At 35.2% G+C, this 12,834-nt stretch overlaps 2 protein-coding genes across 5 annotated transcripts; one reads left to right on the plus strand and one right to left on the minus strand.

Moving 5' to 3' along the window:
• Positions 1-3,418: 3,418 nt before the first annotated feature.
• LOC18055463 lies at positions 3,419-6,510 on the plus strand. Of its 4 annotated transcripts, XM_024192418.1 has the most exons (6): positions 3,419-3,574; positions 3,692-3,778; positions 4,081-4,155; positions 4,951-5,156; positions 5,497-5,557; positions 6,073-6,510. In XM_024192418.1, the coding sequence occupies exons 3-6, from the start codon at positions 4,104-4,106 to the stop codon at positions 6,267-6,269; spliced, it is 516 nt and encodes a 171-aa protein (XP_024048186.1). In that variant the 5' UTR covers positions 3,419-3,574; positions 3,692-3,778; positions 4,081-4,103; the 3' UTR covers positions 6,270-6,510. The 4 variants fall into 4 exon arrangements, with proteins under 4 accessions (XP_024048186.1, XP_006452659.1, XP_024048187.1 ...); XM_006452596.2 differs by lacking the exon at positions 3,692-3,778 and having other exon boundaries at positions 3,420-3,574; XM_024192419.1 differs by lacking the exons at positions 3,692-3,778; positions 6,073-6,510 and adding an exon at positions 5,984-6,018 and having other exon boundaries at positions 3,422-3,574.
• A 149-nt stretch (positions 6,511-6,659) lies between these two features.
• Positions 6,660-12,049, minus strand: LOC18055464 (formin-binding protein 4). The gene is made up of 10 exons (XM_024177897.1): positions 11,767-12,049; positions 11,255-11,347; positions 10,568-10,692; positions 9,610-10,409; positions 8,105-9,486; positions 7,702-7,778; positions 7,495-7,590; positions 7,341-7,414; positions 7,216-7,222; positions 6,660-6,824 (listed from the first exon to the last, which is right to left on the minus strand). Exons 1-10 carry the CDS (start codon positions 11,849-11,851, stop codon positions 6,741-6,743), a joined length of 2,823 nt encoding a protein of 940 aa, XP_024033665.1. The 5' UTR covers positions 11,852-12,049; the 3' UTR covers positions 6,660-6,740.
• Positions 12,050-12,834: the final 785 nt, after the last annotated feature.

A 12,834-nucleotide genomic window follows, 5' to 3' on the forward strand; every position in this document is an offset into this window, starting at 1 on the left:
TGGTGATGGTGGATGGATGGTAATGAATTTTTTTTTTTTTTTTTTTTTAAACGTATATAGGAATGCTGTGAAGGGTGTGGTTTAATTTCCTTTCATGCATTTTTCTGCAAGCTTTCCTTCAGTGTAGGTTTTACTATGAAATTGGGAGAGCATTTGTGTCCATGTTATATGGTTTGGATTGTGTTTATAATTAATTTCTTGCGTGTTGTCAAGGAAGCGAAGGGATAAAGAAAGAAAAAAAAAAAAAAAGAATGTTAGTATGTTTATATATTGAAAATGCACATTACTGGTGTGTTTCACTTTTCATATTCATCTTCGTTTCTTGTGTTGAAATTTGGGTATTAAATAGAATATTGAGGTGGATATGAAATTATGAATACTGTCTCGCACCCGCCGGCATAGGATGATAAGCTTGATGGGCTTAGGTTGGGCTTCTACATTTTAGGTGAACGGGTCAGTGAGCCAGCGTGAAAACATGAATGATCAATATATTAATTCAATCCTTTTTTTTTTTTTAAAGGAAAAAGAAGATAAAAATATTGAAAAAAAAGTTCTTAGAAATAATTTTAAAATGGATGAACAAGAAGTATAAGTTTAATAAATAATAATAATGAGGGCGAAGCTCAAAATCCAATTCAAAATGATGCATTATAAATAATAATGGGTTTGTCTGATCGATCTTTTAATAATTTATCATGACATAAGTTTTGGTATTTGAAATATAGAAATAATAATAATTTTTTCGAGTTAAATTGACTAGTACGGTGCAGTGGCCATCTCTAATTTTCAGGTTATTGGCCAAATCATTCGTTCAAACTCAAAACCAAATTAAATTCATGAACCATTATTTAAAAATAAATATATAAATCAAGAGAAAATCTAAAAGGAGAAATATTTTCGGATACGTGTTAAGGAATTGTTTCAGGTTAAGGATGACTTTTCTAACTATTTAAATTGTTATATTTAACATTGTACTTTATTCTTGTTTTTCAGAAAGATATGAGGAATTTTGATTAAAAAAATGTTGTTGTTAAAAAACAAAAAGAAACACCTTCGTTCTAATAAAAGGTTGAGAGTGTCATCAAAAGGGAAATAAAAGGAAAAAGAAAAAAAAAAAACTCATTCTAATAAAATTCTCATTTTGAATAAAGAGTTCTTCAAAAATATAAATATTGAAGAAAGTTCTCAGATTTTTTTTTTAAATCCATGTTTAGGGATGACAATGGTACTCGCAAACCCGCCTAAACTTGCTTGTTGTGGATTATTTTGTGGGCTGTGGACGGATTTGATATTATAAATTGAAACCCGCATTAGATTGCAAGTGAGTTTGATATTATCCAAATATTCAGGGTATGTGCCAACCCACAACTTTTTTTAAAATTATTTTTAATTTAATTTTAATTGAAAAAATATTTGAATCTAAAAATATATCAAGTAAATAATGTAAAGTGTAAACGTGTGTACAAGTTGCAACATGCCTAATAGCTTAAACCCTAACTAAAGTCATAAACTAACTAAAGGAAACCCAAACTAAAGGGAATTGTGTCGGATTAATATTTAAAAAGTATTATTTTTTAGAAAATATTAATCTTAATCATTATTTTAGAAATCGTGTGTGGATGGGTACTAATGATGGTGAATGAAAGGATATTTTCTTGAAGCTGATGTTGAATGATAATATGAAATGATAATAATTATTTTTAAATATTTGTTTGTGGTTTTTTTTTATGGATTTGTGTATTTTATACTTAAATTTGAGAATTTGTGTTGGATTGATATTGAAATTTTAAATTTTCACTTATATTGATTAAATTTAGAATTGAATATATTATGTGGAATTTTAGGTTATTATTATAAATTTACGTATTGAATATTTGTGACTTTAAATATAAAAACCTGTAAAAAATATGCTGGGTACCATTGCGGATTGGATAATTGTCAAAACCCACAATGAATGAGTTTTCTTTAAAAAAATTAAAACCTACAGCGAGTTGTAGGTGGGTTTCGTAATTTAAATTTTGTACGAGTGCAGATTTAATAATGACAAATCCACCGCGGATACTGCCTATTGCCACCCCTATCTATGTTCATCCCATATTTATGTTATACAACTATACTACGTCATCTATGATATATTATAAATCTCAAGCTTTTGTGTGTGTGTGTGTGTGTGTACACACACACACACACACACATATATATATATATAGGATCCCCCTAAGTTACAATTTTCGTAACTTACAGCTTGCGATTTGACTAACTAGCCAATAAAAATCTGCCACATGGATAAAAAAGAAAGAAAGCATAACTGGTTGAAATGGTTACAGACCGAGTTGACTGAAAAAGTCAAGACAAATGATTGACTGTTGCAGCCGGTTGCAATCGATTAAACGACTTCGTTTCACAATTGAATCCCCCACCTCTTAAAATAATAAAAAAAAAACATTGACGAAGAGAAGCTGAAGCTGCATCTCCTCCAACCAGCATCCTACTGAAAGTCCACCACCAAGAGAAGCCGAAGCTGCATCTCCTCCAACGACCATCCTACTCAAAATCCACCATCGAATTTTCTACAAACTAGGCTTCAATTAATGCAAATGAACTTGCAAATCAAAGTGGCGCAAGCTGTTCACTTCTTGAATGACAAGGCCGAATCATGTAACCGGGTGACAGCAAATTAGTGGCTCATTTAGTTTCGACAAACCAACGTTGCTTGGGAGGTCGCAACCTCTATCCTCTCCTCCGATCTCCAGTTGTTGCTAGCCAATTTCAAAGTCGAGTTCTTGGCTACTCAAATTCTTAAGAGAAAGATAAATTTCTAGGGTTTTAATTCTAGTTTTATGATAAATTGCTGAGTATAATTTGATTTTCTTGCATTTGTTAATCAATCAATTACCGATACATGTTTCTATATTCATTCTTCCTTAATTTACTCATGGTTTGGAGATCTATAGAATTGGTTAATTAGATCAAATCCCATCTCTTAGTTCGTCAAACATTTACCAAATTTCTATTCTCCTCCACAATCCCTAAATCATTCCCTCTCCCTTTCTTAGTGATTTTTGCATTCTCAAACGATGATGAAAGGTGAAACCTTTTGGTCCGGTTTCCCATCAGTTATTCCTAACCAATTCAGCCGGTTTCCCTTTTGTTATTACTGCTGCATAAATTAAACGTCAACCGTTGGATTGAAATTGAAGATATTTAATGGTTGATATTAATCAGACTGTAAGATATACATTAAACGCAACTTAGAGATTGCCATATATATATATATTAGTACTAGTTACAGTATGAAAACTTCTTACATTATTTATTTTTATTTTTTGAAACAAATTTTCTCAATAATTTTACCTCCCCCCCCCCCCCCCCCCCCCACATCAGCAAATTTATGCAGAGAAACTTGCACGTTTAATATCGAAAGTCGAAACGACCGCGTTTCAATCGTCATCACCCACCAGTCACCTCACCGCCATCGCCTAGTTGGCGATAAATTACAAAAATTCGATAATCTTAGCAAAATCTCTTTTATTCCGTTTATGTACTGCTATACTGGGGTCGATAATTCTCAAAGGTGCGAACTTTTTCACTTGACGATTATTCGTTCTGTGTTCGTTTTAACCCGTTTGGTCTCCTAGAAAACGCGAGAAAGTGATTGTAAAATTTATCAATTTTTGTTTTCAATATCTAGGTTTCCCCTTTCGTCTAATCCAACAAAAAGAGAAAGGAAAGAAACTCATCTTTCAGTTTCTTTTAAATCATTCCTGCACTGCTTGAGGTGAAAAAGCTAGGGTTTTTGTTTTTTTCAATTGCACATAATCATGTTTGTTTATACGAAGAATAATTACAGTTATTTGAGGAAATTAAGGATCTGATGAAGATGGGTATTTTTGTTTTCATTTATTTTTCTCATTTCAGCTAAAAAGTTATAAATTCAAATAGTAGACTTTCTGCGGGAAGAATACGTTAATTTGGGTTTATTTGATTGACAATTTATGATTGAAGGAATTAGTTTTTGTCTGATAAACCAATAACATTGGTTTTGAAATTAAGTTCTAATACAAGCAGCTACGTTTGCAGGTGATTTTCTCCTCACAGTCAAGATGCCAGTATCAAGTGCAATTGGTATTTCTACATCGCCTGTGTTGATACCAGGTATGAATATATTCCTATAATTAGTTCGTGGGAAGACATATATATAATTGTGTTCGTTGGTATATCTGTATACAAATTTTTTTCAATTGTCGCTCTTGCAAATTAGATTCTGCCTTCTAAATCAGTGGATAACTTTTAGAGGAAATGTGTACAAGTTAGTTAGCTTTCTTAGAGTCATTAACTATTAACACATATGAGCCTGGGGTTTGTTGACAAATAAACATGTGTGAGGTTCATTTATTTGGTGTATTATGTCATGGTTACTTGTTTGATTCTCTTTCTATTAACACGATATAGCGAGCACTGTTAAAAAGGGAAATTATGGAAGCATTCATGATTTTTAATAAAGTCTTAATAACATTTGAGGAGTAAATCCGTGCAACCTTGCTCAGGTTGGTGTCCATGATTGAATGTGACCAAGTATCATAAAACCAAGTCAACTACTGCTGATAACTCCAGCTTTATGCAACCTTTTGTCTTGAAGTGTATTTTCAAAGCTTTTTGTTCCCCCTGCTTTCTGCGTCACAAAAATATTAATTTAGGATGAGAGATATCAAGAAGACAAAAAAGATCATGTTTTGGACCTTGATTTGATTTGGGACTACTATGTTTATATATTAGCTTTTTGTGGTATGCCAACGATGGAAGACAGGAGCATCTCCATGAGGTGTTAAAATAAGTTTTCATTTGAGTGCGGCGTATGTTATAGTAAATTATTGTTCTTGCTGGACAAGATTTTATTTTTTTCTTTTTAATGTTAGAATTACCATTAACTTATGATACACTTGAATACAGCAAAAACAAGAAACTGGTGCAAGGAGCAAAATAGGCTTTCTGAATGTCGTCCAGCAAGATCTTCCATGGAATTTCAGCCTTCCAGTGGAACTTGCTTGCAACTTAAGCTTTCGGCTCCAGGTCCAGTTGGGCTTGGCTTGCAGTTACAACCTATTGATAGAAGAAGAAGAGCACTTTCTGGTTCTTTTATATGTGCTTCTTCTTCAGTAAGTTCATTCTTAATTTCCTGCTGAGTGCTGGCTATATTTCATTCTCTTGGTTATAATTCATTATCAGTAATACAGCTAATTGTGCTGTACAATCTTTTGTAGTAGACTTTCTTACTGACTTTAGCCCTGAGATTTGAATCATACGTATGAACGTATGTGTGTTTTTATCTATGTACATTTATGCACACATGGGCATTCTTCCTTTATTTTTGTAATAGTCATGGGCATTCTTCCTTTATTTTTGTAATAGTCATGGGCATTCTTCCTTTATTTTTGTAATAGTCATTGCAAGGAAAAGGTTATTGCTGAGTTCTTGATCTTACTTATCATTTTGCAGCAAGGGCAGACTCAGACAGTCACACGCGAGGCACCAACAACAACGATCACCAATGCACCCGGTAATAGCCAATTCCATTTATTGCTAATATAAAAGTTTCATAGTGTAGCACCAGTGACCACATTTATATAACATAGTGGATTAAGGTGGCTATGGAGAAGCTTGTTATTTTATGTGGAGCAAAATGCTTAGCATTGTTGTATATTTTTGAGTTGCTCTTCCTTCTGAACAATTCTCAGTGTCAATCATTGTCCTCAAGGAGTAAACTGGATATAGTTATCACCTTTATTGTGTAGCAATTTTATTGTTTTTCGTGATATCTGCTGCTTATCTGAACTTTCTTCAAATAATAGAGATTAATTTATGGTTTTTATGCTGCTTCCTTTGACTGTAACATGGTACATGAGTGCTTCTGTGACTTGTTTTCTTTTCGATACGGGAAGGGAACTATTTTACAAAAATTGTTTAACAATTAATTGAATTGCAGCAAATGAGAAGTCTCTGTGACTTGTTTTCTTTTCGATACGGGAAGGGAACTATTTTACAAAAATTGTTTAACAATTAATTGAATTGCAGCAAATGAGAAGTCTCCAAAACTTGATGATGGCGGGACTGGATTTCCACCCCGGGATGACGATGGTGGCGGAGGCGGTGGTGGAGGCGGTGGTGGCAACTGGTCAGGCGGATTCTTCCTTTTTGGCTTTCTTGCTTTTCTAGGCTTCCTAAAGGATAAAGAAGGTGAGGAGAAGTACCGGGATAGTCGAAGAAGATGAGATAATATTTTGCAGCAGCAAAAATTTTGGAAACTTATTCAGGTTATAGATTTAGTTTCCGGTGGTGTATTCTTTATTACTCGATGAGAGTAAGTTTCCACAAGTAAAATTTACCCTTGGAGTTGAGTTGCCTACTAATAAATTAAGCTTAACAGGTTCACTTTATCTTTCGTTGCAATCTTTACTCCTTGATAGTAGCATCTGCTGCAACCAGTTTGCAATGTTAAGACGGATTTATTAATTAATTCCTTTTTCTTTTTGTTGGGGTTCTGCCATAGCACCAAAAAAAAAACAAAAAACGGGGTGATAAGACCATATGAGTTAAGTAGTTAACTCTATGATATGGCTCCCAGATAAGTAAAATATACAATGACCTGAAAAGAAAAGGTATAAACCCAAAGAAACACTAATAATAAATAGTAAACTCATTACAGCCTAAAAATGAAAGCGACTTAAAAATCCAACGATTGCTTATTTTGTTGGTCTTGTCCATGTGGTCTTGGAAGTGATTGTATTTCCATAATAAATCTGCTTCGATGATTCATCCCAGTAAGCCTGAAGACAGAACAATTAAGTTTAAATCAGACATTAAACAGAACAGGCAAGAGCCGTCATAAATCATGAGAAAAAGTCTGCCCCATTATTTGGAACAATCGGATTTTCGTCGATATATAATAAAAGGTTCCATGCGCGCACAAAGACGTAAAACCGTTATTTGGAAACCACTTCAAGCAAATGCCCATTCCCCTCTTTTTTTGGACAGAATAGACAAAACCCTTTATTTGTCTTTTGATATTTCCCAGCTGATGAAAGTAATTCTTCGAAATTGGATGGTAAAAAATAAAAACCAAAAACTTTCTGATTATACAAACGCAAAGACAAGAAAATTGGACAAAAAAGAAATGGCAATAGAAAGAATTTATATGAAAGCCATGAAAAAAAAAACTTTGCAACTTTTTGTACCACCCTTGACATCTATTTCATGAACTTGGATTAGTGTTTGGCCTAATTTCACGATAGCCCACAACATATGGAACTTTTATAATATACATAGAATATATGATTACTTACCAATCACCACCCAAGGGCTGAAAATTAGCATTATCTTTGGCTTCTCCACTGGCAATTTGCTGAGCACGCCATTCCTGCAGGAAAAAGAAATGTAAGGCACCAAAAAAGCATCAAACACACAGGAATCTGTAACCAAAGCAGTCACTCTACAAACCTCTATTTCCCTTTGGCGCTTCCTCTCTAAAATCTCATAAGCATTTTCAGGTTCATCTTCCTCATTCTCATTCAACTCCTCTTTGGCTGCTTTCCACTGATAGAAATTACATACAACCATTAATTATTTCAGAGAACTGAACATGAAAATTCACTATGAAGATACTGATTCTCGAATTATAGCAAACGATCGAGGCAAAGAGAATACCTTGTCTACTAGACTGGAGACTTTCTTGTTGGACCTTAAGGAGGGAGCAACAGCAACTGTCCGCTTTTTGTTTCGAACTATTGAGAAAAGCAAAAGGCCGCAAAACCAATAACAGGTTATAAATCAAATCCATAAAGCAAGATGAAACTTAATAAATTCATTCAAGTCCAAAAAATATTTTTCTTCCTTCAAAATAGTGGCCAATCTTTTTTATTTAAACAACCATCCTTCCCTGTCCAGTATGGCAGATATATATCATTAATCTATGGAACTTCCGAAGAGAACAGTAAGAGAGCCACACATCAGACATAGGAAAGTTAAAAAGTCTTAAAAGATAAAGATGAAGTAAATATAACAAAAAAAATCAATTGATCCAAAAACACCACAAATTTGGAAACTTTACCTTTTGACTGAACCTTTGCCGCTGATGATGAGGTAGCAGCAGCTGCAGCAGAAGCAACGGCAGTTGTTGACAGAGAAGGAACACTCTCTTTCTCTGAAACAGTTGCAACAGCTTGGATAGTCACTGAAGTACTAGGAACCCCTAGAGATCCCATGTCAGCCCCAGTACAAACAGCAGAACCATCCTCCTTCACTGTAGCTCCTACTTCAGAGTGAGCATCAACAGTTCCAATTCCATCAGAAGCAAGGGCAGAGTCACTCACACGACCATATTGACTGTTGTTCTGAGAAGATTCTATACTACTACCTGCAGAATCTTGAGTAATTGCTCCATCTTGAAGTCCGTAATATGCAACAGGTGTGACAGGGTTAACCATGACTGAAGCAGTTTCATTATATGAGTTTGGCACTGCACCATAATAAATTGACGCATGGGGTACAACTTGAGATCCATCAGCAGGTCCATAGAAATTACCTCCTGGGATTTGAGTAACTGTATGCCCATAATATGCAAAACTAGAATCAGGATAGGGTATGTTGTACTGCTCCATGTAAGGATGATGCTGCACATTCTCCACATAAGATGTCGTTGGATTATAAGAATCCTCAGGCGGCTCATCAGGTGGAGGCGGAGGAACCTGTTCATTATCAGGAGGAGGTGGGGGAATCCATTCTTCATCTGGAGGAGGTGGGACAACAGGCACATCCTCTGAAGTCAGGGATGGGTGATCTGCAGGTGGATTTGGCTGAACTGGTTGCTCCAACGTAGCAAAATCTTTGGCACTAGATGTTTCTCCAATACGTGTGTTGCCTTCAGGAACACTATCTTCAACTTCCATGTCAACATCCATGTCAACATCTCCCTCCGAATTGTATCCAGACTTAGAAATAGATTCATGAGGAATAACAGTTCCATTAACTTGCTCTCCATCACTTTCTAAATGTCTAGCGGGTGATTCAGAAGAAGCAACATTTCCACCACCATGCACCGTGATTCTGAGAGAGTCGTCCTTGCATAAATCTTTCTCAGCCATTGCTGACGAGTCATGCTCGGGAGAGACTTTAGGCATGGCATGAGTAGATAAAATTGCAGTGTTTTCATTCCCTTCTGCTTGAGATTCATGCCCCAATTCAAGTGATTTATACTCTCCTCTAGAGGAAGAAATATGTGTTGCCATGTCTTCATCCACCTGAGATTTAGCAATTTGATAGATTTCTTCATCAACAGAACCTTCCAATCTTTGAAGTTGCCTTTCAGAATGCAGCCAAAATGGAAGAATAGATGATCCACATGCTAAAAGTGACTTAAAATCAGAAAGTCTAATCTCAACTTCCAAAACATACTTTGATGTCCAGTCATGGTGTTGCAGGTGGGCCTTGGATCTGGAAAAGAAAAAAGCAAATGATTTAGAACAACATAAATATAAATCATTTAACATCCATTCTACAATACTTAAAACAGAGATGGAAAACCAGGAGAAAATAAAGTAAATCAGGTAGGATTACCCTTCCAGTGATTTCAGTTTCTGAAGCAATTCCTCACACCGTTTCACAAGACCGGTAGAAAGGTCAGATGCTGTTATATTTTCTTCATTATTCATCAAACCCTGTATGTGCATCCCAGGACCAATTAAACTCCCATCAGCAGAGAAAGAATCAGCCACACCTCCAGTACCACTTAATTCAACTTGGCTCACACCAACAGTCCCATTTCCATATTTCATAACTTCACCTTTACTTCCTTCAAACCTCTCATTTGCTTGAGCACCGCATTCATGTGCATCTTTGCTTTCAGATATCATATTGCCATCTATAGAGCCATCATAGATTGGTGCTGTTACATAATAATCTGATGCAACAGCAATAGTTGAATTACATTCATGTTCAGCCACAGCAGTGGACTGTGTATCCTCAATAATATTGGTTCTCTGATCAGCAGCCAATTCAATTGTTTGAGCCAAAACCTGAGGTATTTCCCATGAAGTTTCCCCAGTTTCAACATTCCAATAATAATATTGTTTACTCTCTTCATGCAGTACCATCCTCCAACCTGAACTCACATCTCCAATTACTTGTATAGCAGGAGTTTCAGCAGCAGAGGTTGGTTGTGATAAACTCATTTCTGTTTGAAAATGAACCAAGTCTGTATGATCACTTTCTCTAGAGCTGGGGACCACTGGTTTCTGGGAATCATTAGATGAAATGACATATCCATCTTTATCCTGTTGGATGGCCTCCTGAACAGCAAGGTCCTTGCCTGTGTTAACATCCTTCTCTTCATTTCTTTCGTCACATGGTCCCTTAACCTGTTCGTATGAAGCAGTTAGCAGGTAACATAAACAAAGTTCAACAATCAGGCATGAGGACCAACACTAGCAACTTGACACAGGTCAAGGAGACAGTATATTCTGAACACTGTCTAAAGAAGAAAAAGTAAATAACAGTTGCAGAATGGAACTGTTACCGGGTTCTCATTGTCTGCCAAGGAATTCTCTGCAACAGTTTGTTTAAGTCTTTCATTTGATTCCTCATCTATTTCATCATCACTATATTGTCCAAGCAATAGCAGAGGATTCTGCTGCTGTTGACCTGAACACAAGATACTAATATGTCAAATACCTTCAAAGCCAGTGATAGCCACTTATCAACAAACAAAAAATATATTAACGTAAACAAACAGATGCACAAGAATATTAACGTAAAGGAAAATGAAGGCTGCCGAAAAAAAGAACGAAAAATTTTGGCATGGAAAAGATATGATAAATTGAATGAAGATGGGCATTTTAGAAGCATTCGTCATAGTCACCTGTCACACATCAATAAATATGTCAGTGCGGGAATAAAACAAATAAAGCCAGAGACATACGAACCGATAGAAACATATTCCCGAAGAAATCTCCAATAAGCTTTGATGCCGCGAAAAAGGGCATATCAGATAGGGACTCATTCAAAATATCACAGTGACAGGCCCGACCTGATCTGATATGAATGTTCCCAAGACCACGGCCACCCTACATTCTGAAAATAAATTCTTGGTACAAACAACATAACATGTCTTGCACATAAAGTTCCACAATTCCACCAAAATAATGTTTAGCCCTCATGTCCACTCTACAAAGTAGTCCTTTTGAAGAAAACTGACGGAACCCACCTGAAGAAGATGGTGAATTGGGTAACCCAGCACGTTGTTTCAACTCTGTATCCTTTTCTACTTCATCATGAACAGCAGAGCCACCCAAATCTCCTACAACATCAAAGGAAAAAGCAAAAGAGTTATATGAATTGGTTTGAAGCAGCTAAATACTTTCATTTTGGCTATGTGTGTGTGTGTGTGTGTTTCAACTAAAATGTATTCGAATCTAATTGTCTTGGGAAGAAAAAAAATCTTCAACTAACCCATTTTCGAATCTTACCCACTAACTAACATAAACAGGGCGTAAAACAAAACCCTAATTCCTAACCCTAAACATAACACGAACACAAAATTGACAAAGTAAAAATGGAAAAAAAGAGCACTGGGTACCAATATTTTCCTAAACCAACCCATTTTCAGAAACACCTCTCTAATTAACAGAAACAGAACATAGAACAAAACCCTTGTCAGCAAATAAAACGAAAATAAAAATATACATACGCAATTGAGATCGAAAATTAAGAGAGTACCAGAGGGTTCCGCTGAGAGATCGAGTTTTACGCGACGGCCGGCGTTGCTCATAGCAGCAAGGATTCGATCTTTTCTCTTCCCCATCGTTCACTGATTCTTGATTTTAGTGTTCAAAGTTGATTAATTGATAAAGTATTTCGTTAATCAAAGGGTTTCTTTGCTCGTGATTTTGGGTTACTTTCTTCTTCTTCAGATCGCTTTTGATATTTGATTTGTTGTTGCGCTCTTCCTATTTCATTCGATCGGAACGGCGCTGCATTGGAAATAGAAAGAAATATATGCTGCGGCCCAAAATTCGAAGAAAAATTAAAATAATAAGATTTATTTAAATAATTACATTATTAAGTATTTAAGAGTTAATTGCAGCAGGTACATTCTTCAAAAATTATCTCAATTCCTTAAAATATGATTTTGCCAAAATTTTCATCAATACACTTTAAAAGTTGATAAAAAATTATTAAACTATCATCATTTTAAAACATTGTAACTCAACGCATAACACCTCTTGGGGTTTTTAATTAAATATGCCTTAAAAGTAGGGTATTTAGTTAAATATACCTCATGTTTGAAAATTATCTGAATATGTCTTTTTATGTGGTACATTGTCTAAAATGTCCGTAAAAAAATATATAAAACACACACAACTCACAACACTCTTTAACTCCACACAACAAAACTCACACTACACTCAAAATCACTCACAAACAGCTAATGCACTAAGATTTTTGTTTGCAGCTGGGTGTATTATTCATCCTATGAATAAGGTATTTGAAACTTTTTATTTTTTATTTTGGGCTATCTATTCAATTTGTTGACATTATATTATTTTTAGGGTTTTGTTTGGTTTGTGATAAACACTCAAGCAACTCATATTTTCATTACATTTGCATCATATGACTGTTATTTGATAGATTTTATAACTACATTCGTTAAAACCTGAAGTTGTTGTCAAAATTTTTTTTCTGCACCCGACATACACGACAGCAGTCGTGTGACAGCAGTCGTGTATGTATGTATTTACACGACTGTAGTCGTGAAAATATGCAAAAAAAAATTCAATTATTATG

Source organism: Citrus clementina, unplaced genomic scaffold (genome assembly GCF_000493195.1).
Source record: "Citrus clementina cultivar Clemenules unplaced genomic scaffold, Citrus_clementina_v1.0 scaffold_1, whole genome shotgun sequence".
NCBI classification, from domain to species: Eukaryota; Viridiplantae; Streptophyta; class Magnoliopsida; order Sapindales; family Rutaceae; genus Citrus; species Citrus x clementina.

Coding starts and splice junctions, on each gene's coding strand:
- LOC18055463 (XM_024192418.1), top strand. CDS start 4,104: ATGCCAGTATCAAGTGCAATTGGTATTTCTACATCGCCTGTGTTGATA. Junction 4,156..4,950: donor ATCGCCTGTGTTGATACCAG/GTATGAATATAT, acceptor ACTTGAATACAG/CAAAAACAAGAAACTGGTGC. Junction 5,157..5,496: donor TTATATGTGCTTCTTCTTCA/GTAAGTTCATTC, acceptor ATCATTTTGCAG/CAAGGGCAGACTCAGACAGT.
- LOC18055464 (XM_024177897.1), bottom strand. CDS start 11,851: ATGGGGAAGAGAAAAGATCGAATCCTTGCTGCTATGAGCAACGCCGGC. Junction 9,487..9,609: donor AAACTGAAATCACTGGAAGG/GTAATCCTACCT, acceptor TTTCTTTTCCAG/ATCCAAGGCCCACCTGCAAC. Junction 7,591..7,701: donor TCTCCAGTCTAGTAGACAAG/GTATTCTCTTTG, acceptor AATTTCTATCAG/TGGAAAGCAGCCAAAGAGGA.